This window comes from Rhipicephalus sanguineus, chromosome 5 (assembly GCF_013339695.2).
Source record: "Rhipicephalus sanguineus isolate Rsan-2018 chromosome 5, BIME_Rsan_1.4, whole genome shotgun sequence".
Classification (NCBI taxonomy): domain Eukaryota; kingdom Metazoa; phylum Arthropoda; class Arachnida; order Ixodida; family Ixodidae; genus Rhipicephalus; species Rhipicephalus sanguineus.
This window is the reverse complement of record NC_051180.1, coordinates 129,043,769-129,068,572: the sequence shown is the minus strand read 5'-3', so window position 1 is coordinate 129,068,572 and position 24,804 is coordinate 129,043,769. Positions and strand designations below refer to the sequence as shown.

The 24,804-nt window shown below is 47.3% G+C and overlaps 1 protein-coding gene across 1 annotated transcript in view; it reads left to right on the top strand.

The window, feature by feature from the left end:
- LOC119394962 (disintegrin and metalloproteinase domain-containing protein 10) overlaps positions 1-24,804 on the top strand; it is a 95,068-nt gene that overhangs the window by 10,538 nt on the left and 59,726 nt on the right. Inside the window, exons 5-8 of the mRNA XM_049416034.1 lie at positions 499-700; positions 2,062-2,273; positions 5,280-5,441; positions 6,938-6,970. Of these exons, the coding sequence (XP_049271991.1) occupies positions 499-700; positions 2,062-2,273; positions 5,280-5,441; positions 6,938-6,970 (609 nt within the window). The remainder of the gene's footprint in view (positions 1-498; positions 701-2,061; positions 2,274-5,279; positions 5,442-6,937; positions 6,971-24,804) is intronic.

The window sequence follows — 24,804 nt, the reverse complement described above, 5'->3', positions numbered from 1 at the left end:
TTTTGACATAACCGCCTAACTCCACTAATTAAAAAGCTAATTAATTTAGCTTTGTTCATTACTGTCGCAAATACCATCTTTAACCATCTTAAGATGCCAGCCGCTACAGAAAAAGCAATTGTGAAGACAACGAGCAAATATCTTTTTTCCCGATTTTTGATGATTTTGGACACATTTCTTAAAACAACCTGGACACACCCTTAAAACACCCAGGAGGTTGTACTCCTGGTATGCAACAACCATATTAAGTGAAGACACCAAAGCGGACCCTCCGCGGGCTGTTTAAGTACTGTTCAATTTCTCCGTGCGTTACCGTGATTGTCTGTATGAGGTTATAATAGTTTAGCTCTACTGTCTTTGTTACTTTGTGGAGACATTGATAGTGGAGTAACTGCGACGTCGCTGTCTGGGAAGGTTCGCGTGACAGAGGGGAAACGCTCAGCGTCGAAAATGCGATTCAGCGCAGTGAATTACTAAGGCCAACGGTTCCTTGACTAGTGGCTTCGCACTGGGACCCGCGCTAAGTGCCCCGATGCGCCGGCCAAGGCCAACCTGACGGCGTGCAACAAGAACACCCAGGTGTGCCTGTCGGGTGAATGCAAGGGCTCAGTCTGCGAGAAGTACGGACTGATGGAGTGCTTTCGCAATCCCGAGGGGCTGAGCATGTCGGAGCAGTGCCTCCTCACCTGTCGGGCACCCGGTAAGCAGCTGAATGCATACTGCCACGCGCGCTTTTTTTACCGCGTTGGCATAAACTATCATAATCACGAATGGCATCTACCTTTCTAGCGCGTGCAACGCAATAACTCGGCCGGGGCGCGCGCTCTTCGCCCTCTTCTTCATCTTCTGCTTTGCTCCCCGAACATGTGCGCCCGGCCAGCCTGGCGCGTGCTCTCCCGCGGCGCGGGGTGCAGTAACTCGGATGTGCGAGGGAACGAGTATAGAGAGAGAGAAATGAAGGGGAAGAAAGAGGTAGAAAGAAAGAGAAACAAAATCCTTGGTGAAAGAACTCTCTTGACAAGGGGGGGGGGGATTCGAACCCGCGTAACCACGATCCAAAGGCGAGCATCGTAACCACTCGCCTGTCCAGGCACCCTAGCAGAGCAATACAAAAGGGAAGTAAGGTGAGGAAGAGGGGTGTGAGGTTGAGGAGGAGGGAAAAGGTGAAGCATAGCATCGAGAGAAAAAGAGAGAAATAAAGGGGAAAAAAACAGAAAGACAGATATATATATATATATATATATATATATATATATATATATATATATATATATATATATATATATATATATATATATATATATATATATAATGTACAAACAGAAAGAGATAGAAACAATGATGAAGCGAGCAATAGAGAAAGAAATTCATATACAGAGAAAGAAGCAAATAGACACAGACAGAGACAAAAAGACATAGAAAAAATAGAGAGAAGAGAGAAAAGAGATGAAGAAAGAAGGAGAAAGACAAAGAGAAATAAATGAGGCTACCCAGCTCCGCACTTTCTTCAGGCTTGGCACAACTAGTAGTGCGAAGCTGTCTTAAGTTTTCTTTTTGTATTTTTATGCATTAGACCTGTTACAAGTGTAAAGACTGCTCTGCGCAGGACGCGCCGAAATGTCTGGGAACCTACCCGTTTATTTTGAACTCGTCTGTTAAGAATTCACGCGCAACTCGAACAGTAGAGTTTAGTACCTAATGCGCGGCCACCAACGATAAGGCTGGAATCTTTGATTCTTTATGTGTAAATGCCACGGCGCCTTACCCGCTCGTCAGATGAGTCGACGACCGAGGTCCGTGCTAGCCGTTATCATTGTACAGCGAGTGTTGCTTGTACATTAAGTCTTTCTTTTGCTGGGCACAGGCTTGCCCAATAAAGAGAGCTGTACCTTTACCGGCTTTAGTTTTGCGTCCTTCACCGTCACAACCACGTGATAGTATCGATACGGTAGTAGCGAGGAGTTCCCATCGCATAACATTCAGGCATTTCATGTAGTCCAAGTATCGTGAAAACAATCTCTCATTTTTCCTTTCTTTTCTTTTGCATTTTGCTACGGACAGGTTCTAAAGAGTGCAAAGTTGCGTGTGCGTTCTCGAACATGGCCAGCCACTGCGGTGCCAAGCTGCAGCCTGGATCTCCGTGCAATAACATGCGTGGATACTGCGACGTCTTTCACAAGTGCCGCCTCGTGGAGCCACGCGGTTTCCTGACGCGGCTGCAGGGCTTCTTCTTGGGAGGGGAGTCAATCGACACCCTGTACGAGTTCGTGGCTGTAAGTGGCTGCTGACTTTATGGCGTTATAGCTGATTTATGTGTGCTGCCTGGGAAGTGTCGAGACCTGTCTTAACGCTATAGCGCTGAAGAGCCCGTGTCTCACAATATGCCATGTCAGAGTAGGCGGCGTTCATGTCGAGCGGAAAATCGGCATTGTCTTTATGCGGAGAATCCCGATGGATGCAAAGAATAAGAAACTGGGTGCAAGCCGGAATAAAACGCAGGTATTCTGCGTGGCAGTCAAGGATTCTAATAAAGAACAACGCTAGTGCTTGAAACTGCTTAAGAAAAAAAGATCACCGACGATTACAATACCGCCTAATGTGAATTCTGGATACAGCTGTTTAAGTGTATCTTGTATATAGCTACACGGTTTGCATTAAGAAGAGAACAACTTGAGTAGCTTGACTGGCGCCGACATTTTCGTGTAGTCTATTTCACATAAACCCCCCGCAAGCCCAGCGTAGCACGACTGCCTCGCTAACCGGGACACCACGGAAGGCAGCGCGTCGGCGCGTTCCCCAACAGCCCGGCAGACAGGCCTTCGTTCATGCAGCTTTATTGCCATATATGGTATCGGTGGACACCCTCACCGCATGCCTTAGTGATGACGTCATCGGCGACCGCACGACGGCACACACTACTGTGGCGCCGCGGGTGGCCGCGCGGAACCTGTCGTCTCGCCACTGTCGTTCCCTCCTCATCGCGCTCTCCTCGCTATCGCCGTATTTCATCCTCCGCCGCGCTCCGCGTTCGCTCTCTTTCGTCCTCGTTCGCCCCGTCGGTTACGACGACGCCGACCCGCTCAACGCAGGAACGGACGCCTAGACGCTGTGCGCTAAAGGAGACTATACAGTCATGTCGGCCAAGGAGTCACGCTAACAGGTGTAATATTGCCTGGCAGAAGCATAGAGTAGCACCAGGCACGATATCATGTGAACTACGTAAGGAGTTGGTGGTTGAAAGCTGCCAAACCATTACAAAGGGCTGAGCTATAATTCATCATCATCATCACAAGTGTCATCATCAACAACCACATATTGACAAAGCGTGCTGCTACGTAGGGGCGCGCATTGCCACACAGACGCGTAGGGGTTACTTCGCAAGTGTACTTGCAGCAGGCGCCCTAGGAGAGTTTACTATGGCCAATGTCACGCTGACAGAAGTTCATTGCCTCATGCTCATATCACGGTTGGTGCCCACCGAGAAGCGGTGCATAACAAGCAAGGGGGGAGGGGACCCGAACGGGCACCGATAACACTATCGCGTTGCACTCTGAAAGGTGGTGCCTGAGCGTCCTCTTAGAGCGCAGCTCTTAGGTGCCCGTTCAGGCGTTATGCGGCGTCGCCGTTGGCGTCGGCGGCGTAACCGATAGAGCGAACGAGGAGGAAAGAGAGTGAACGCAGAGTCTGTCGATATCACGAGTCACTGGCCTCTAACCTCGCTTTCTTCCTCCGTCAGGCGCGCTGGCCCCTCGGTTGGAGTTGGCACGCATGCAGGGCTGGTACGTGCACTGGGGCTGGCTCCGCTTGTCGCAACGGGGCTGTCGGCGTTTTGCTTCGTTCCCGACGCCTGCAGTGCACAGAGTGGTGTGCGTAGCACTCGATCGCTGGCAGTTTCTGTGGCAATATGTAACGAATTATACATTGCTACAACTGCGGATAGCCAAAACTTCAAACACAGTTGGCGTTGCCCCAACATGAAGCTGCACTCAGAATTCGCATTAGGCGATATCGTAAACGTCGGTGAATTTTTTTAAAGATGAATGCACACTACTGTCATTTCGGCTTCATATGGGTAATTTGCATCCAAGTGCACGTTATGTGAAACATTGTATGTGGTCGGAGGGGCTGAGTTCGCTACATTTGCCTGTACGTCCCAGTAATCACGCCGCAGTAATCAAGATTCTCAAATTATCATGCACCGGCAAAATGTTACGCACCGTATTATTCCCCGCGTGGCTAACGCTTCTTTCCGCATTCCACAACGCGCTGGATTGGCCGCTACTATCTCAAAGTTGGTAACACGCCGTGCTTGCACAAGCGAAGACGGATGTTCATGTCTTATTGCCTGATATTATGATCGAACCGGGTCGCATTACAGATACGGCTGTACGTTCGGCAACCAGATCGTCGACTGTCACTGCCGGCTTGTGTCAAGCTGGTGAATGTCGACCGTGAAATTTCCTTTGCAAGTCGCTTTAACCCCTACTACTGGTGTTGGGTGGGTCTGGTGTTCCTAAAGTGCCGTGAAAACTGTCGCTACTCTGGACGGCCTCGGAAAAGTGGCATAACAGTCTTCGGCTTGTCCTTTTTCTCCCAGCACATTCCGTTCGTGAGGCTAGTTTTGTGCACTGTGTATCGCTGAACAAGTGAACGGAGAGGAATCATACGGCACAATATTGTTTGTCGTCATTAGAATAAGGTTGCTCCCATCTCTATATTGCCAAAATTAATAAAGCACGCCTCACTCGCTTTGTACAACCTCTGAATTATTTCTTGCGATTAAGGCGCTGCAGTTTACTATTTGTTAGATTTCACTGTTGGGCTCGTGTGTTTTTGTTAAATGAAAGCGAAAAGACTTCGAATACTATGTACTCTTTTATGGGAGAGCCGTATATAGACGTCCTGCGATCCCGAGTCAAACTGGCGTTTAGAAACACGTGTCTAACGACTTAGAGTACTTCGTACTGTATGAACAAGGTGCAACGCTGTAATTTTACGTACTCAACGCATTACTACGTCTCAATTCTTTTGTCTCATTCGCAGGCTACTCAGCTGGCTTGACGCGCTGCTCTTAACAGCCTTACATTAACTCTTATTGTAAAATAGTGTCCCCACTAATTTAATACGCAACATTACTTTAGAAATTAAAAGCATTAGGTATATGATAACGTATTCGAAGGTAGTTTTTCTCCCATGCTCGTATCCTATCAATTCGGAAAAATCGTCATTCAGAGATTCTTAATTATACGAAATCGCGGCACATGTGTACCTGAATGCAGCACCACCCTTTCGCCGCGTGCATTGTGGTCCTCGGCTCGTCGTGGTTCATGGTGCTCGTGTTCCGCTGCTTCGCCGTGCACACGCACAGCAGCAACCCTCTGAAGCAGCCGCCGTTCAAGCTCAAGGAGACACTGCGGCACCCCATCGAGAGCCTCGTCTCTGTGAGTGCATACGGAGTGAAAAGCGTGTAAAGACAAAGCGTTGGCTAGGCTTGTTGAGACGCGCTGGACCGAAAGCAGCGTTCGATCCACCGCTTGCCAGTTGAGAGAATCCGGAAACTCTGGGCGCGATACACGGCCAGGTTCCATGTTATCGGACAATCACTCTCGGGGTAGCATCTTTTTAATAGTACATTTCGGGGTTTTAGGCTCTAAAATCATGATATGATTATGAGGCACGCCGTATACTGGGGGCATCCGCGTTAATGGTCACCACTTGGGGTTCTTTGGCGCGTAGCTAAATCTAACATAACTACAGCGATGTTTTAGATGCAAAAGCATCTTATGCTCGGGGCAGTGTCCGTTCTGCGGCGTCCGCACCCACACTGCGCATGCGCCAACTCTCCACCTCTCCTCGCGTGGGCGCGGGGAGGTGGGAGGAGGTGGCGTGAGCGTTGCACCCGCTTCGTTTCTCCTATCCCGTTTCTCTCTCTCCGCCACAGCTGTGCGCTCGTATATAATGCGGCGCGCGCGCTCGCTCCCGTTACACTCTCCTTCGCAACGGCGCTATGGACGCTCGCGAAGCTGAACGTAAACGGCAACGCCGGCAAGCGAATCTCGAATCTGCGAGGCTGCGAAAGCGCACGTTCGCTGCGCTTCCGTCATTCTCACTCTGTGCAACGGTGTGCGAAACGCCATGAACAATGTGAACGTCAGCGCTAGTTGCAGCGGCAGCGCCCCCGCCGCGGAGCAGAGGAAGGCTTGGGAAGCCGAACGTAAACGTCAGCGTCGGCAAGCGGTAATTCAAACGCCTCGACAACCACCGTCTCATAAGTCACATAAGAGAAACGGAAACTCGATGCGCACCCCCGCGATGTTTTAGCATCCCACCATGGTTGCCCGTAGGGGGGAGATGATGTGTAATTTCTGCATTTTGCTCCCATCGAATTATGACCGGGAATTGAACCCGCGTCCTCATGCTTAGCAGTCCTACACCTTAGCCTGCAAGCTGCCCCCGCGGACAGCCTCATTTTCGTGTGGCTAGCGCAAGAAGCCTCTGTGTCTAAGGGCAACGTAATTGTGGGTTTAAGTTTTGATAGATGGTGGAACAAAAACAGTGCTAACAACGAAGTAAACAGAGCCTCTGGTTTTGGTGCGCTATGAACACTTAAGTCATGTTCTACCAAAAAGTACATTGTTCATGTATCTTTGCATCATTTTCTACCAATGGTACATTGCCCTGAATATCATTATTGGCAAAATGGGCTTTCCGACAGTGTATCAAAAGTGGTCGTCCGGGGACACCATGCGCACCAGGGGAAGTGAATGTACAGACACGCCTAGTATATGTTTAGACACACTGCCCGTGGTGAAAGTGGCGTTGATACTGCACGGAGGCGCCGATATAGAAATATTAGCGAAGTAAACGCCGTATCGATTACGGGTACCCTATTTAACCTATTTAAACCTATTTAACGTTTGCCTTTCTCACTGTGTAGGCCTGGGGCTCCTTCGACACAGACCACCATGTTGTAAGTCAGATAAAGCGGGACTATAGACGAAGTACATGTTAAACAAGAGAAAGTGGAATTTCGGGATCCCATTTGATCCATTACACTTGCCACAATGTGATACTAACGCAGTACGAACTCATACGTGTTACCCGAGAGCTCGGGAACACCCATCATGGACTTATGGAGAATGGGCTTTGCCATGAACACGTATATCACATGAATTACGAACATAAGATTTTTTTCTTGGGGATGGCAAGAATGTGTCCTACACTGGAAGCTTGTACGATCGTATGGTGTATTGGTGTACTCTGAATTGCGTAATAGGAAATGGTGCAACACAGGGCAATTTCAAGAAAGAAAGAATAATGTAAATGGATCTACTACATCACGCATTGGCATGAAGTAGCTCTTGCTCGTTATTTACGCGAGTAATGTGCTTGAAGTCTATGTAACTTGCCGCGCCATCCTCGCAAGTTACGCCACGACGATCTAGATTTACAGCACGTTTCTCTAGCTGTCACAAAAGTATAGTGTATCAGTAAATTCTCACACGCGCTTGTTTTCTCCGCGTCTGTATTATGATGAAATTAGTCTCAGTGAAGATTCTGAGTTATCGTGAAAAGAACTATAAATCGCACAGGGTGCATCGTAACTTTGGGATCCACATTGGGACGTGCTGAGGAGGTTTGAAGTTCGAAGTTTTGTTTATTATTCTATCGCATGCAATAGGAGAGATACAAGTAATATACAGACGAAGGCCCGAAGCTAGAGGACAACGACATAACGCACTTGCAGAGCAGAGTAGTAAATGATTTAGTGTTAACTAGAGAGGCTTACGTCCTTGTGCAACAGCATAGTAGGAGTAGGGATAGCAGAAGCGAGTGCTATTTCGAATGTGTGCTTTAGTTATCTCGTTATTTTTGTTCACAGCGATGACGATGGTTGCACTGCCATCATCACGAAGCGGCGCCACCATCGGGTACCCATGGACCGTGACACGTGGCCACTGGCTCCGTGAAGAGCCCACATCGCTGTAAACAGGGCTCACTTATGTCAGACCTATAGTTAATTGTCATTATACCATGTACTAGTTATTTCACGCATTAGATATTCCATAAAATCTCGTGACTTATGTGCGATACTTGATAATTTCACTCCTGCTGATATTATTACGCGAAGCTCATAGTCTTGAGAGCTTTTCGATCACGAAGGAACAAAGCATTAGCGAGCAGCGTCTCTCAACGCGGCTGAAGCAAAAAAAAAGAGAAAAAAGAAAGAAAAGAATAATTTACATCACGTGATCCACACGTCAGAGCGCACGTTGTTCTGTGTTAGATCTGCTTGCCACGCAGGCGGCTTGGATTGACGAACCGGAAATTTTTATTTGTTTGCATCTGTCTTGAATTTTCGTTCACGGAAAACGCCTATTTTTCGCTCACAACGAAGGACGCCGTCACCGACGCCGGAATTTTTGCGAAATGAGTTCTTTAGCGCTGTCGCGTTAAAACTGGCTCGTATCCACGAAGGAGATTGGCCACAGTAGTTTACAACGAAAATATTTGCTGCTAAGACTCCTCCATCTTATTCTCCACTGTGAATATTTTCATATTACTTGTAGTGCTGTCGCTATCGAGCTTTGATGAACGTTCCCCTGTTTTTTGTAGACTACATATCAAAACTTCGGCGTAGGTAACTATGGTTCCAATCTGGAAATCAGCTCCAGTACATGCGTCTGCACTTTCTGCAAGTTCGACAAAGCGGGATGTAGATTCGCGAAAATATTGTCGCAGACGCCTTACCTCAATATCTCCATCGTGAACGGCCGCTCGGTTTCGAACGAGGCTACGCGTGCCCAGAGGCATAAGGTGGTGATAAATTTCACCATCCTCGACTCAACCGATTCAAAACGGATCCTACGCGGATTTAATGACTTTGTTTCTTCAGAGCTCGCTGTAGGAAGTCCTAAGAAATGCCCCACTCTAACAGTATGTAAATGGGTGTTCATTAGATTCAAGATTTCTGCACAAGAAGGAAGGAACAAGCTCCTAGAACATATATGTTCTATGTTTTGCGTTACCCGCGGTTAGATACACCATCGTTTGGTCGATCAGACCAACTCGCTGGATCTAGCTATAGAAATACTATACGCATTTGAAAAATAAAATAAATTAGAGAAATGTTGCCTGTGCTAATCGATCGTGTTTATAAAGAAAAAGTATGATTTGTAGTAGTATGTATACTGTACTATGAGATAGCGTTGAACTTTCCCTACTTGCAAAGGGCGACGGACATGGAGAAGCACCAAATGGTAAGATGTAGTGCTCATGAAGCCAAACACTATGAAGCTTGCAAGTAAACATGTAATTTATAACTATGATTGTAGCGCAAACTAGATATCCGCTTTCTAACGACATATTTATTTAGTGCACCCTACAAACATAGTCGAGGAAAAGCACCTAAAGAACACTCCAACTGCAAATGAAACTTTTAGTAGTCGCCAAAATAACTCGCGCCGAAAAAAAGATTTAAAGTGTGCTATAGAATGCCAATGAGGTTAGCAGCTATATAGTAAGGAAAAGTTTTTTTAGCGCCTGTGAATTTAGCTGACCGTTCTCCTGCATTATTGATCACGATCATTATCATCGGTCACAGTGCCAACAAAGTTCAGCTGCCAAGGTCCACCGAGAAGCAAGGCACGGGAAACGAATGAGAAGGCGATGCGAACGGAGCCCGATTACACAATCGCGTTCCAGTCTTGACGGCGAAGCTTAAGCGTCCTCCAAGTATTTTGAATTCGGATGAGAATTCTCGGGCCACCTCCGAGCCATAAGGAGTGGCCAGTCGACCGAACGACGACTGGGCGTCCAACCCCGAATGAGAGGAAGGATCAGAATGATTGAAAAACGGGAGAGTCAGTGCAGGTCCGCGGATGGAACAGTGTGACTTTACACGGACTTGGCAAAGCTATCGACAACACACGCCTGCGTGTTCCCAAGTCTGTGTAAAGTCACGCTGTTATAGCCGCGAACGAAAATTTTCCGACGGCAAGATTTCAACAAAGCGCCTCTATGCGCTAACCACTGTACCAAATGCGCGCCGTACCTCAACGGGCGGAGCATCACATCTTGAAGAATATCCCGAGCGTAAGCACGCCTGCACGTTGAGACGCTTGGCGCGCTTTCCACAACGATGTATACGAGGTCTGTTAGAAAAGTATCCGACCTTTGGCGGCAGAAAAAGAAACTGGCATAATTGGAGCGTTGGAAACCTAATCCCCCTCAAAGTAGTCCCCTTGGGACTCCACACACTTTTCCCAGCGGTGCTGCCATTGTTGGAAGCATTCTGAGAAGGCCTCTTTCGGAATGGAGTTTAGCTCAGCTGTCGTTGCAGCCATAATGTCCTCCCTTGTCTGAAATCGCTCTCCTTTCAATGTCCTCTTGAGTTTGGGAAACAGCCAGACGTCGCAGGGGGCGATATCAGGAGAGTAAGGAGCCTGTTGAACTACATGAGTCTGGCTTTTCGCCAAAAAAGTCTGAACCAAGTGTGAGGAATGCGCAGGAGCATTGTCGTGATGGATGCGCCAGTTTCCTGTTGACCACAACTCAGGTCTCTTGCGCCGCACAGCGTCACGTAGGCGACGGAGGACATCCCTGTAGTACTCTTTGGTGATTGTTTGACCCTGTGGTGCGTACTCGTGGTGTACCACACCGCGGGAGTCAAAGAAAGCACTCAGCATCACTTTGACGTTGCTGCGCACTTGGCGGGCCTTCTTTAGTCTTGGTGACGTGGAATGCTTCCACTGTGACGACTGGGATTCGGTTTCCGGGTCGTACCCATGCACCCAAGACTCGTCACCAGTGATAATGGTGTTCATGAAGTTAGGGTCACTGCTTGTGAAATCCAGCATGTCCTGTGAGACTTCAACAGAAGTTGCTTTTGCTCCAACGTGAGCAGTTTCGGCACGAATTTCGCCGCAACTCTCTTCATGGAATGTGCAGAGAAAGTGCTGATGCCCACCTCTTCCGTAATTTTCCGGATAGTCACACGACGGTCCCGCATCACCACAGCGTTCACTTCGGCAATGACCGGGTCATTTCGGCATGTTGATGGCCGACCGGAGCGTGGCTCGCTCTCCACCAATGTGCGGCCGTCTTTAAACCGGTTGTACCACTCCTTAATCTGTGTGCGGCTCATAGCGTCGTCACCGAAAGCCGTCTTGATCTTCCCAATGGTGTCCACTTGGCTGTCGCCCAGTTTCTGGCAAAATTTGATGCAGTAGCGCTGCTCCAGTCGCTCCGTCATTTTCCTTGCAATGAAAAACCGACGAGAGCACTGCGCACGACCTCACTCAAACGCTGCGTCCCCCCCCCCCCCCCCAGCGGCTGACGCTATTGGCAGGCGGGAAAAAATTCACGCATGCACACGAAGGTTCAAGGTCGGCTGATGCAAGCGCGCTTGTTTCAAATCCATCAGGTGCTCGCAAAAGAAAAAAAAATAATAAGGTCGGATACTTTTCTAACAGACCTCGTATATCATTACCTTAAGAATTTCCTTCGTGCAAACCAACGCGTTGTGACGCTTGGCTCGTTTTCACAACACTGTCGGAGTGTCGAATGCCGGCCCGAATAAGAACGTTAAGGAACCCTTCCTGAACGACAATGCCATATTAATCCACTGCGACAATCATTGTCAGATGGTTTCTGTTGTAACTTTTTATAGTTATTTTTATAGTTCTGCATGCAATACCGCCGGATCCGCCGGAATTGCTGGTATTATTGGCTGGAACTTATATGAAGAAAAATAGCCTTTATGCGGTTACCTGACTGGCATGAAAGCAGCGCAACATTTTGCAGCTTTTGCAGGCCGCAACGGGCGCTCCGAATAAGTACCGTTCCAGCGTTCACCGATCTTAAAAGATGGACGCCTGCTTATTATGAAGTGTTTTTTACTCGCTTGTGTAGCCACGCGGCGCAACGCCATTATAAGATTATATATATGCATGCACGCTCGCGTTATCCGGATACCGCAAAAGCGACACATGAAATGTTTCCTTCATTAGTCATCGTTCATTGTCCTCAGGTTGGCCGATTGTATGTTTTACACTCGTCACTACACTTTCGAGGACTGTCTTCGAGGGCCCAGGGCACGTCCAATGTAAACGGCGGGCATCTATTCTCTGCGCGCGAGCATTGCCTTTCGTACAATGAACACTGTGTTCACATGGCTGGCCCTAAGTACAAGTGATGGATGGTGCCGTCCCGGCCCGAGGTCTTTAGAGAGAGGCTTCCTCCGCACAAAAGATGAATATGGGATAGGCATCTGACACGCCGGAGAACGTAATTTAAAGCGTTGAGAGAAGGAAGTTCCAAAAGGATTAAAAGGCGTGATTTAAAAAAAAATCTTTTCAATGAAAATTTCAATCATTCACAGATCATCTTATCACTTACATCACTTACATCACCTTATCACTTAGATCACTTACATAGGTTGCATATGCTTAAATCAGAACCTGTTTTGCGAGACCTGTGAGAAAAAGGTGATAGCAGCATTAGTAACGCTACCATGAATTTTCTCTACCAAAACTGTAATTTCAAAATTAGGCACGCCATAGCGTGACACTCCGGAATGATACTGACCGCCAGAGGTTCTGTAACGCGCACTTTAATGTAAGTTTGTATGCTCCCTTTGATATTAGTATCACACAGGAAGAGACGAAGTACTCAACCAGAAGATGACTGTCACGCATGCGCAGCAATAATGCAGTATGGTTCTCGCTAAACGTAGCATCACAGTGTTAGGTAAAATTTATGTCACAATTAAGAATTTCATGGTGTCTGAGAGTCTGAGAGTTGCGTCTCGCTTCGAACAATCAAACTGGCGAAACGAATCAAGAATGTCAAATAGCCCGTTTAGCGTGTATCCACACGACGGACTTATCCGCGGAAATCTTGTCCGCGGACGATCGTTCCGCCGCCCGTCCGGCTGGAAAGCACATCCAGATGACGGACGAAGCGAGTAGACGGACGCGCCGCAGCAAAAAAACATGGCGGCACTCTCTGAAGCGAGAGCTGCCCGCTTCGAATCTTTAAGCTCTTCGTCGCGCATTGCGTGGGCTGTTAGTCCCAAACTGACGATTGTGTCGGCTTTAGGTTTGTGTCCTCAAGCTTCGCCGGCAACGTATTCATGACAATTCGGTACTGTTTCCAAGCGCCGTACTCGTTTTCTGAGAGCTGTAGGCTTAGCGAGTACCTCTGTTGGCAGAACATGAGCTCGGCGATCTGCGGTAGCGCGAGTGCTACCAAATCCCAGAGGTCATAATAATGTGCGAATGCTTGCTTGTTCCTTTTTTCTCTAGATGGCGCGAGCAGTCTGAAAGTCGAAAACGCATTCATCGCTAGCAAAATTATTGAAGGTTTTTATGTTTCCGTCTACGGCGCAGAGTTTCTTTTAAGTTGAATATGGAGTTCCAGACGAGAAAGACATGAGAAAAAGAAAAAGCAGCGCTTGTTGCCAGACCGATAATGGCACCTTCGGCTAAATGTGTTGTGTTATTCCGCGCGAATCCGAATGCGAAAAAGAGCTTGGCATTTTCCGTCCGCGACGTCCGCGGACGCGCCACGGATGGCACAAATCCGTGACGCGGGGTCACGTGATGCGCCGTCCGCCGCGGAAAAGACGGATTCGGTCCGTCGTGTGGATACACCCTTAACAGCACTACACAAATGCGTTTGGGCTGCCCCGAGTCCAAATAAATGTATGGCTATGACTGCTGCAGGATAAGCATAATCTCCCATTTTCAGGCACTCAGCGCTTGTGAGCAATGTATGTGATATGGCATCGAATTCGAAGGATTTCCTGTCGCCAACGTCATCGCCTCTTCTCGAGAGCCCCCCTCCCCCACCCACCCTCCCCCCTTGTTTCCCTTTCAACCGTGTTTCTTTATTTCTTTGTTTCATTTACCTTTCTTTTCTTGTTAGGATGGCTGTGCCAGATTGGCATGTTTTGTTCCTTTCCTACAAGCAGGGAGAAAGCCAATTTGACGGCGTGCGTGAGCGGGACAGATCTATCTTCGTGATAACGAACGCGGAGGAACAGAATCGATCTTTCTTTTTTAGACATGGTCGTAAACCGCGCAGTCTTTCCTCACTTCGAGCTACCGCTCGTGTTCTAGAATCCGATACGCATTTCGCCTCGCCAAAAACAATCACGCCCGAAAAGTTATGACCTGCAGCGCCTCTTAAATTCTGTCTCCAAGTCCTGACTTATTTTTTGCGTCCATCACGCTGAAAACGTAACATTTTATCTTTGCTTTCTAAGGCCGACGTCTCTTTTAACAGACCGCGTAAAATACCCAGATAATGCTATATCTCGTCTCGGTGTAACAACTTCCAGACTTTTACGGTGATATCCAGCGTGATCGCTTACTTTAACGCTTCTATTCGCCATTTCCTGATTCGGCGCGCGTACTTCTAAATGGGGGAGAGAGTGGTGATAAGGGGAGGAGGGTTACACTTGGAGTGCTAGGCCCATTAGCGGCCACTATGTAACGGGGTTGGGGGGGGGGGAGGGCGACGCTCACGATTATTACGCCCGAATTGTCTTCGCTCTCGGTGCCTTTTTATACGGCCCGGGTTTTACCTTCTCTAGCGTGAAGGCATTCCACAGTGCTATTTCGGTATGTCGGCCGCACTGCTGAGCACTTTCCTTTCCATTTCCGAGTCCAATAATTTTTAAACGATGCGCGGAAATAAGCCTACAGCTTGTAGCGTACACACTATACTGCTGCGGCTTACTGTGCCGAAGAAGACGTATTAGCAGTAAGCAAGCTGTGTCGTGCAAGTACTGAACGACTCTCTCATCGTGTAGTGAACGAAGGACTTTATTTCAGTTGGCATATCAACATGGCCATGTGTGTTAAATTCCGATTGCTGATACCCCGAGCCATAGGTCGGCAAAAAAGAAAAGTCACTCAGACTACTCGAGCAACATATTCTGCTCGTAGGCCTCAGACTCACAGAAAGTTTCCTCAATCGCACTCACTCGGATTCGGACTCAATAATATTTCGCTCAACCGGACTCACCAGACTCAGACTCATGTCCCGATCTGAGTCTGAGTGAGTCGACTTATGAGCGAGTTTGCCTATGTATGCCCCTACCTGAATCCGCTATGCGCACGACGCGCTTCATAAGAATTTACTTGTGTGCGTAGCGCTCGTCCATGGGAAGAAAACAATGTCAGCATCTGTCCCGCAACCGTGGGCGTTGAACGTATGTGACAGATCAGACAGGAGAGGAAGCTATACTTGCCACTATTTAACTCGTGTTGCTGCTTCATATGGCCCGTGCTGTAAGAAATAGAGAGCGCCGACTACTTAAATGTGCAAGAGAGAGAGAGAGAGAGAGAGAAATAAAAGCGAAGGAAAGGCAGAGAGGTTATCCAGGTTGCACCCGGTTTGCTACCCTACACGAGGAGAGGGGGAAGGGGAGAAAAAAAGAATAGGGTGCAAATTCATGTAAGCACCACCTGGATAAAATTAGAACAAAGTAATGTCTGGTTTAAATACATCTATAACACATTTTTGTGTCGTATATAATAACATGTGGAAGTAATCCATGAAATGCATGCTATACAGGCTTCAATACAAGCAATGCAGGCTTCTGAGCCCTCATGTAATGAACTTGTTTAGCAGGTTCATAAAGAGGTATTACTCGATGCAGACATCAAGCACATTTTTGTTCGCGAGATTAGTTCCCACATTTCGCATTCGGCCAATATTTATGTAGAACCGTTCGCAATATCTGTAGTAAACCGAACTGGATCGCCAGGAAGGAAAAATAAACGCAATAAATACATGGTTCTTTATTCATGTACATATGACTAAGTTTATCACAAAGAAATATGTGGAAGGTAGCGCGACATATTTTCCCGTATCCTTGAAGTATTATTGCTTCTCCCTCCTATATATTTGCGCAGATGCTTTGGTTCTTAGCCGGTTCCTGCGTAGTGGTAATTTAACACTGCTTAATACTGTTTAATACGAGCTTACGTTTACGTGCACGAACATGAAATACCTTCAAAACAACACAACGATACTACCGCTACAAGAATGAAGAACTTGGATATGAGCACCGTAGAATCCGGATGAGACAGATTATCACCGAGAGATCAACTGCGGTCGACGAAACGATGTTCTGGCGCCAAAGCGAAACGCCAGCTTAAAGTCAGAATTTAAACATTGCTTGTAGAAATGATGGATTTAGTGGCAACCACCGTTAGATGACTGTCGTTTATGAACTAAGAACGTTGTTCGGCAGCAACGAGAAATACCCGGAAGAGTGATCTAGCGCGACATACTAAACTTCAACAGGCGATTAGTAGAGAAGAGTGCATTTCTTTCTTCGTTTGGTGCTCCTGGTACTTTACTTTTGCAAAACGCCAATCGTTCGAAAGCCGATCAGCGTCGGCCGCGTTATTCATATTCCACATTGAGGATATCACTTCTGCATTAAGTGCATGTAAGCGATGTCATCAGGAAGAGCACAATAGTCTCATGGTAACATACCCTGTTACACACGCACACGTACACAATGACACACGCGTGCTGACCGCAGCGGAACAAACCAGGTGACTCAGGCCTATGGTGCGCATCCGATTTCGCGTGAAAGAGGGTCATTGAAAAGTGGCACGACATTTAGGATTGTTCCACATATTTATGCGGCGCTATCTCCAGGACCGCGGTCACTAAAATGCTATAGTATTGATAGAAAATGGCTATATTTGTAGTATAGATTCCTGTTACAGAAAACTGGGTTGAATGCGTCAGGAATGTTTCAGATTGAACTGTTTCCGCAAATAGGCAGCTTGTCCTGGCTGCGCGAGATGTCACTACTGAATGCTAAAACTGGATTTAAGAACAACGACCAGCAGGCAAGTCTTTTTTGTAAACAAGGCTCACTGCAACTGCACATTCTTTCCGTGGTCTGCGCGCAGGAGGTGGGCTAAGTCACATCGTTTACTTCATGTTGGGCTTCCGGAATTGCGTATTGCGACGAGGAAGTTGTGCAAGAAGTGACGTAATACGGCGACGAAAGCGGGGGAGGAAAAGTAATGTGTTGAATTCCGCAAAAAAAAATAAAAATGCCGGAAGTGTGACAGCATTGTGAACACAGAACACGGAGGACATGAAAAGTCAACAAGCTTCTCAAGGAAGGTCGGCTACCGGAAGCTGACGTCCAGAAGTGAAGATCGCCGAAATCATGGGGGGTCACAAAACATTAGAGGCACCGTTTCTCGAAGAGAGACATTATAAAACGGAATGGGACCCAATGAGCACGGAGCACAACACGTAGGCCCAGCTTAGTTGAGCGCGTACAGGTGTCGGAGGAACGTCCGCATTTTCTGGAGTACCATATCTTGAGGAGAAATACGTCGCTGGTTGCATTCATAAAATACACATGTGTTTGCTCATTTATGGCACAAGAGTGTCAACTTGTGAATTAGGAAGCACTACAGGTATCATCGCAAGCCGGTGTACCAAGGCAGCAGTGTTATTTTCTTCCATACATTATGCTTTCTCGAGGCTAGCGATAGAAAGTTCAGTCGCCACCAGAATTACATGCTTTACATGCTGAATTACATACACGTGCCTACAGAACATATGGTCGTCAACGCCATCTAAAACAGTTTTAAGGGTACACTTAGCGGTTTGTCTTTGTATGCTCTAGTTAGGAAATACGACGCCGGTGTCCTGCCCTCTTATGCTATGTTCCCGTCCCGTGTATTAACACATACCTCCTACCTGCCCCACAAAATAGGCTGCGCTGCCGTTTCTCATACCTTATCTCTTTAGAAGTACTTCAGCACTAATGGCATGCACGAAGCAATAAACACACTATTCTTTCTGCGAGATATTCAGAACACCTTCTGGAATATTCCGAAAACACAGCATATGAATAACATCTCTGCATTGAGAAAACCTGCTTGCTGAAATTTACCTTACTTATCTCAGTGGAGATGGCACTGCGCTGTGGACATCGAGGTCATGGCTTTCATCCCAGCTAATTTCGATGGCTGTAGATGAAAAGAGCTCCCGTACCTATAGGTGTAGGTAAATGCCATGTTGGTCAACATTATTTCATAGCTCTCCACTGTGGCACAATCGTCATATTTATATCACGACGTTGGCACGTGAATCCTGCCAAGTTAAATTGGATTAATTGGAAATAGTTCTCACGCACATAACAAAAACATCATATACAATCCCTTCCTTCCGCTTTACGCCAACCTAACTTGCAAGTTACGATTTTCACATTTGCCTGGTTGTGTAGTCAAAAGCACCCGCCACGGCGGTCTAGTGGTTATGCTGCTCAACTGCTGACCCGAAGGTCGCGGAGTCGAATCCCGGTCGGGGCGGCTGTATATCCTTGGAGGCGAAATGCTAGAGGCCCGTGTACTTAGATTTAGGTGTCCCTTAAAGAACACCAGATGGCTGAAATTTCCGGAGCCTCCACTATGGCTTCTCCCATAATCATATCGTGCTTTTGAAACATAAAGCCCCCAAAATTATTATGATATAATGTAGTCAAAAGCAAACCATAAGTGCAGAGGTCACGGTGCCTTTCCTTCTTGCTGTCTTTTCCCTAAACCATATTTGTTGATAACAAATATAACTCTTCATTTCGTATCAGCGATAAATGATTTGATGTTAGGAAATGCTGTTCTTTCTTTTTTAAACAGACTTCGTCATCTTAGGAATAACGCTGAGTCGCCAAGGACATGTCCTTACTATTTATATCAACCCCACCTGCTGACTTTAGACAATGAAACTGGGCTAGTAAAAATGTAGGCGTCTTGACTACTTTGCAGCGCTTAGAACACAAGGACACTTCATTAACAAATAAAGCAAGTCTGTACGAGAAGAATTATCTTTTCAGTTATTCACCCTTCACCCTAAAATACTTTACAACAATGACAATGTCGCCAACGTTGGTCTGCAGAAATGTAACGGCCTGAAAGACTAAATCTCCACCACCCGTTCGCCTACACTCCCTACCAGATATCCAACCCCTCTGCAGAATAATTTACTGTAATTTGTTCCCCTCAACCGAAGGTCAACTAATCTAGAGTAAAGCATCGGACGTTATTCGCTTTTTTTTTCATTTGAAACCTACAAGCTGATTTCATCGTGAAACACAAACTAACATATTGCACGAATAGAAATATCCATATCGTGCAGCATTTCTGGGCTCAAGATTACGCTGATCTGTACGTAAGACTCAGTCAGCTAATCGTGGTGTCTGATGTAGGCGTGCATGATGTTTTCTTCTCTTGTATTCTTTAGATGGAAGCCTAGCGTTCGTCTCTTTGCCTGTAACCAGGGCATCTTCTAGTGCTAGCAAACATTCAGACCAACAACTTACGCCCACAGCACTGATATCAGGTGGGCGTTGATGGCTCCGCGTCGGTTTGCTCTGGGATCTCGAAAGAAAAATAAACGGTAACTACGCCGTCTCGAGTGCATTGAAATGCGTGGGTTCTCTTCGCTTCGGGTAATCATCATCGCCGGCTCGCTGGCTCGTGGATCCCTTTATCCCCAAAGCGGCAGTGCTTCCATCTCGGACAGACAGCTCACCACTCCACTTCAAGTAATCGTTCGGTTCGGAAGCACTTAGTCTCGAAGGATAAGCAAAATCAGATGGCATGAACGGACGATCTCGAAGAGGACGGCTCAGCTTTCTCCACGTCAATGGTTGAACGTAGCAGAGCTTTCGAAGACAATGAGAAGATTAACAAAAAAAAAAAAATACGGCCACCAAAACCGGGCCACGCCTCTGCAACGCCGCGCCGACTTCGTGATTCACCGGCATCGCAAACCAATCTCAACCCGTATACCCGTGTAATCCGGCGGGACACAATTCGTCAGTGCGGAGCGCACTGGAAGGCAGGGCATTTTTTTTCTTTCGTGCTTTTACCGGAAGGAAGTGCGCAGCTAATGCGATACGATCGAGTCGAAGCAGAGAAGTGGAAGAAGCACAAAAGGAGGAGCGATTCGATCGTGCAGTGTCGCTTCCGGCGCCGTGGACAGAAACTGAATTTGTGGGGCTGTCCCCCCAGAAAGCCCGTATACGAAGTGGGTTACCGCAGGCCCGTTGTCACTGGAAACGGAGGGGAACGTTAGAAACTCGGAAACGAGGAATCGCGGTGATACAGTCTTCGTACGGGAGGCTGTGCGCCCGTATCTCCGCAGTGGGCGTTCGATAGCGGCTCGGTGGCCGTTCCAGCGCCAGCGAGTAGCAACTTCCTCATTGGGCCATTATTGCTCGCAGAAGCGAGCTTTCAGTAAGAATTAAGCGTCTGGTTGTCTACTGCTCTTGGAACGAAGAGTATTGGATATACTCTCTGACGCGTGAAAACGACTCTGATGGTTTATTTCCCGTGATGAAGCGTTCACTGTCGACATTCACACGTCGGCGTGTTTTATTTTTCTTAAACACCTTTACGCACGTTTTACTAGCAGTTTAGTAAAGTTGACGTTATAAAATATTGTGACAATTTACGAAAAGTTTAGACAAATAGTTATGGGACAATGCGCATGCGTATAAATATTAGCGGTTACTGTACCTTTCATGCTGTTACTACTGTGCGCAGTTTTGCTGAGCAGTTTCTCCAACCCGCGAATTAATGCTGATCAGCGCAATACCATAACCACAGCGCTACCGCTGCAACTGTATTGTTTTTCTGAAGTTACATTTCTACGCAAATAATTAGTCACGCAAGAACACTTGAAGCGAGAGCATTCAACAGGTTTGACACTCGATTTGTCAAACCACTGTCGTCTGTATATGCGCAAATTCTGGTCAAACAGATGCGGAATACGTAGATATCCAAAGCGACGACAATGCGTTTTCCTATATTGTTGCCGTTTTTTTCTTGTCTTTTCTTGTTAACGTTTTAGTCTGAACTACCTGACCTAAGCAATGCGTCATCGTGTTATCTGATTTGGCCCGGTTTTACACGTATTAGGTTCAGGCAAGGAATCAAGGCAATAAGCGCATGTAACATACATGAACCCTATATGTTAGCTTCCCCGAGGTACCTCGACACCGGACCTCTTTGAGAGGTGAGCGCTAAAACCATAAAGACAAACGTAGGCTGGGTTACACCCAGCCTACGTTTGCGCTTCAAAACGTCCCACACACCCGGAGGCTCGCTGTAACGTTCTAGCACCTCAGAAGCTCTGATGTATACTGCATGTTGTTATAGCCACCAGGTGGAAGTCTGTAATACGCTCTATCACACGACTCCGCCTTTAATCAGCCAATGTTTACGGTATGACGGATAGGCTATTTTGCGTAAGACATACGGGTCTGTTAAACGAATGTTTTCGTATTTTTGTGCCTCTTGGCGTGAACTGATAAGGTCCGGAAACGCCGAATGCACCAACTCAACCTTTTTCACGTGCATACACCTACCGCAGCGTTGTTCGCTTAGTTGTTCAAGATATAAAAAAACACGGCAAGGTTAATAGGCAATATGGCGGCACCGAATACCATCTTTAAAATAGCCTGTATACGCAAGATGGAGCTTGCGTAAGGCTCATCGACGGAGAAAACACCCGGATCAATCTCTATTTCTGTCAGCAGGTCATTTTCCTTTCACGCTTCCTTCATCACGCTCAATCAGCCGCATAGACTACAAAAACCCACATCGTTCCTTTCGGAACACGCTGCACAGGTGGGTCAGCGGGGATCCAGACAAGAAGCATTTCAAACAAAGACAGCGTTACAACACACAAGGAAGGGAGAGTGAATGGGAGTGGCATAATGTACCCGGGCCATTATGCAGTCACATGACCTTCTTGCGTCAGTGGGACCCGGGACTGTTGCCGGAGCAAAGGTCGCCACGACAGATCTCGCTAACAGCCCCACATTATAAGGGACGCAAGAACAACGCAACCACGCGCGCACTCCGTTCATGGCGTCGAGTTCACGGGGTCGGGCCGGCTGTTTTGATGCTCCCCAGCTTGCTATAAACGGGCACTGCGAGCGCGGAGCTCTACGTAATGTACACGCATGCATACAAGACCGGGGGCGGGTCACAGCTCCTAGGTACGGCCGTTCTTCGAGGGTGACGCGTTATCCGGGACTTTATACTCGTTAATCTTCGTTTTATTTTCTGTATAGGCCCGTCTCGCCATCGCGAGATGGCGTAGGAGCGTATTTCCGCCATCTATTTTTGGGAACCGCCATCTATTCAGCGGGTCTAGTAGAAAGGGTTGCCGCCCCATCCACTCACACAGTCTGCCAGATCACGTCCGAAGAGGCAGCACCGGAGGGGCCGAAGGAAAAAGCACGACGGCGAGCCGAGAACAGGTTCGGCACGAAAAGCGTGACAAATTGTCGGACGCAATTCGAGAGCGTGCAAGCGTGCGTATGGAAGTAGTATGTATGGACGTGAGCGCACACTTTCGCGGGGCGATTTGTTGCCAATTGCGTCACGTGAAATGCCGTTGTAGGTGTGTGTGCATACGTCACGCAGCAGTGCATGCCAGGCAAGCGCGCTTACGGGGTGTCGCTGTCGTGGGCGGGGCGCGGTGAAGCGCTCAGTGACGTTTAGTGCTGTGCAGCGTGAGGTAGCCATGTTGGCTGTTCGGGCCGATGCTGAAATGGATTATAGTTGGCCGAAAGGCGTCGCGAAGCCCGTTTCTTGTGGGAATCTCTGACCCAGATGCGAAATAGAGGAAGGTTTGGAAGGAAGTGAGCGCAGGTAGAGATTATGCCGAGGCCTGAAGTGGACGGATTTGCCTATAATACGCAGCGCCGATACATTTAAAACGTATCTGTGACACACGCGGTTTGTAGGTTATTGTGTAATAACTGGAGTGGCATATTTAATGCGGCCGTCACATGACACAATGGGATGATTCCACCATCTTTTTGAGGAATATACCGTATTTGAACTATTCTAACGCGCACCGTTTTTTCCTATTTGTATACCCTTCAAATTTGTCTGCGCGTTACCATCGTGCGCGCTACACAACATAAAAAAAAACGTCAAGATAAAATGAATGTTGCATGGGAGGCTTGCTTGTTGAGCTCACTCTGTTCGAAAAAAAAAAGAATAAATGTGCACAAACAGTTTGCTTGCCTTTCGAACGAGGCAATGTAGGCAAAAATACCCGCACGTAAATAGCCGATAATGCCTTGGTTCTTACTTTTTCTTTGAACCATAATTTAGTAATATAAACAGAGTTCTGAAACGTTTTTTCAGACAACTCCAGAGTCACGTTTTTTACTCTTTTTTTTGGACTACGTGTAAAAAAAAATGTGACGAGCGAATTCGAATGGCACATGTGGCCGAAATTGCCTGTCGAAGGCAACATGTCAAAGACGAGACTATTTCGTGTGAAAGATGTTCTTCTTGCATAAAGACTCATCCTAATCATAATCGATTTTTACGTTCGCGGATTCATGAAGGACATGGTACGATAAATTTTATTGATTCCAAAGGAGTCGATCTGAAAGATCAGACCGATGCGGGCATCTCCCACGTCGGGAAAGGAAGACCGAGCCTCTCTGCCGCTTCGCGGACACATCGGACAGCCCAAGGTTCACCATCTTCTGAAAAGCTTCGTATAGCATCAGATGCCAGGGTACTCCCAAAGATATTCAACTACTCCTGCGTAGCGACAGCTGACTACACTGCATTCATGCAACACATTGCATGGACGGCTGCAGGGGTGCGCTGACCGCTCCCCTCATGCGGAAAAGCTTGCCAAGCAAAACTAATGCACGAATTCATTGCAAAAAATGTTGCGTAGTAGCAGAATAACCTTCCTAAATAAACTTGGGATTTCGATCACAACAACTGTATATTTTGTGTGCCTTTCGCCATCCACAGCTACCTCGGATCCCCCCCCCTCCCCTCTCACCATCACCACCATCATGTGGAAATGAGAAATCTAAGCCACTGTCTAGCTCTGTGTTTTAACTATACACGGTTGAGACATACGCAGGGGCGCCACTATTTCTGGCATCCTAAGAAGCTCTAGCACGTCGTGTAGGCCTGTAATGGCATTGCGTCGTTCGCCACGGCACTGTCCGTAAATAGCACTGGCGCCGAAGCCAGTGAAATTGCATCACTTACCCATTGTGAGCATTAATATTGTTCTCAGGGCGTGGTGCTATGGCTAGGTAAGGACGCCGTGTGCGCACCTTTTATAAAGCTTCCTATTCTCAGACCATTTAGTACTGCTGCCAGCTACAGGCGTGAATCATTTCTGGCCAATTTAACAGTGCGAGTTGCGCCGTTGCACAGGGAAAGAACCAACCAACTAACCGTCCAGTCAGGTAGTGGGAATGAGTATGTGTTAAATGAGTAAGCGCGCTGCTTGCAAGCCTAATTTCAGCTCCAGCGTATTGCTTTTGAACTTGCACACTCACACAAAAAACTGTGTCGTATCTCGTGAAATGACTTCGACAGAAGGCCGTTAGGTGTAGACAGAGGTCTAATTAAATGAAAAGATGACCAGATGACAGCACGAATCCATATGAGAAAAAAATGCAGATTTTGCGGAAGCGCAGCTTGTTCAACGAAGAACAATTAGTCATCTGTCCCGACATGGAACCTGCGCGTCACCGTTCCAGCATCTGCTTTAACAAGGAGGCTTGACGACCGTAGGCAGAATTAATTGACAAATTGAACCACAGGAAAAAGAATATGAGAAGCAACCTCTGCGAAAGCCCACGAATTGCAGAATGGTTCACGAAAGGCGGGAGTCTATAAACAATGAACCAACGCTTTGGTTCCGGGTTCGATCCCTGGACAATTACAAATTTTTTGGCTGCGAGGT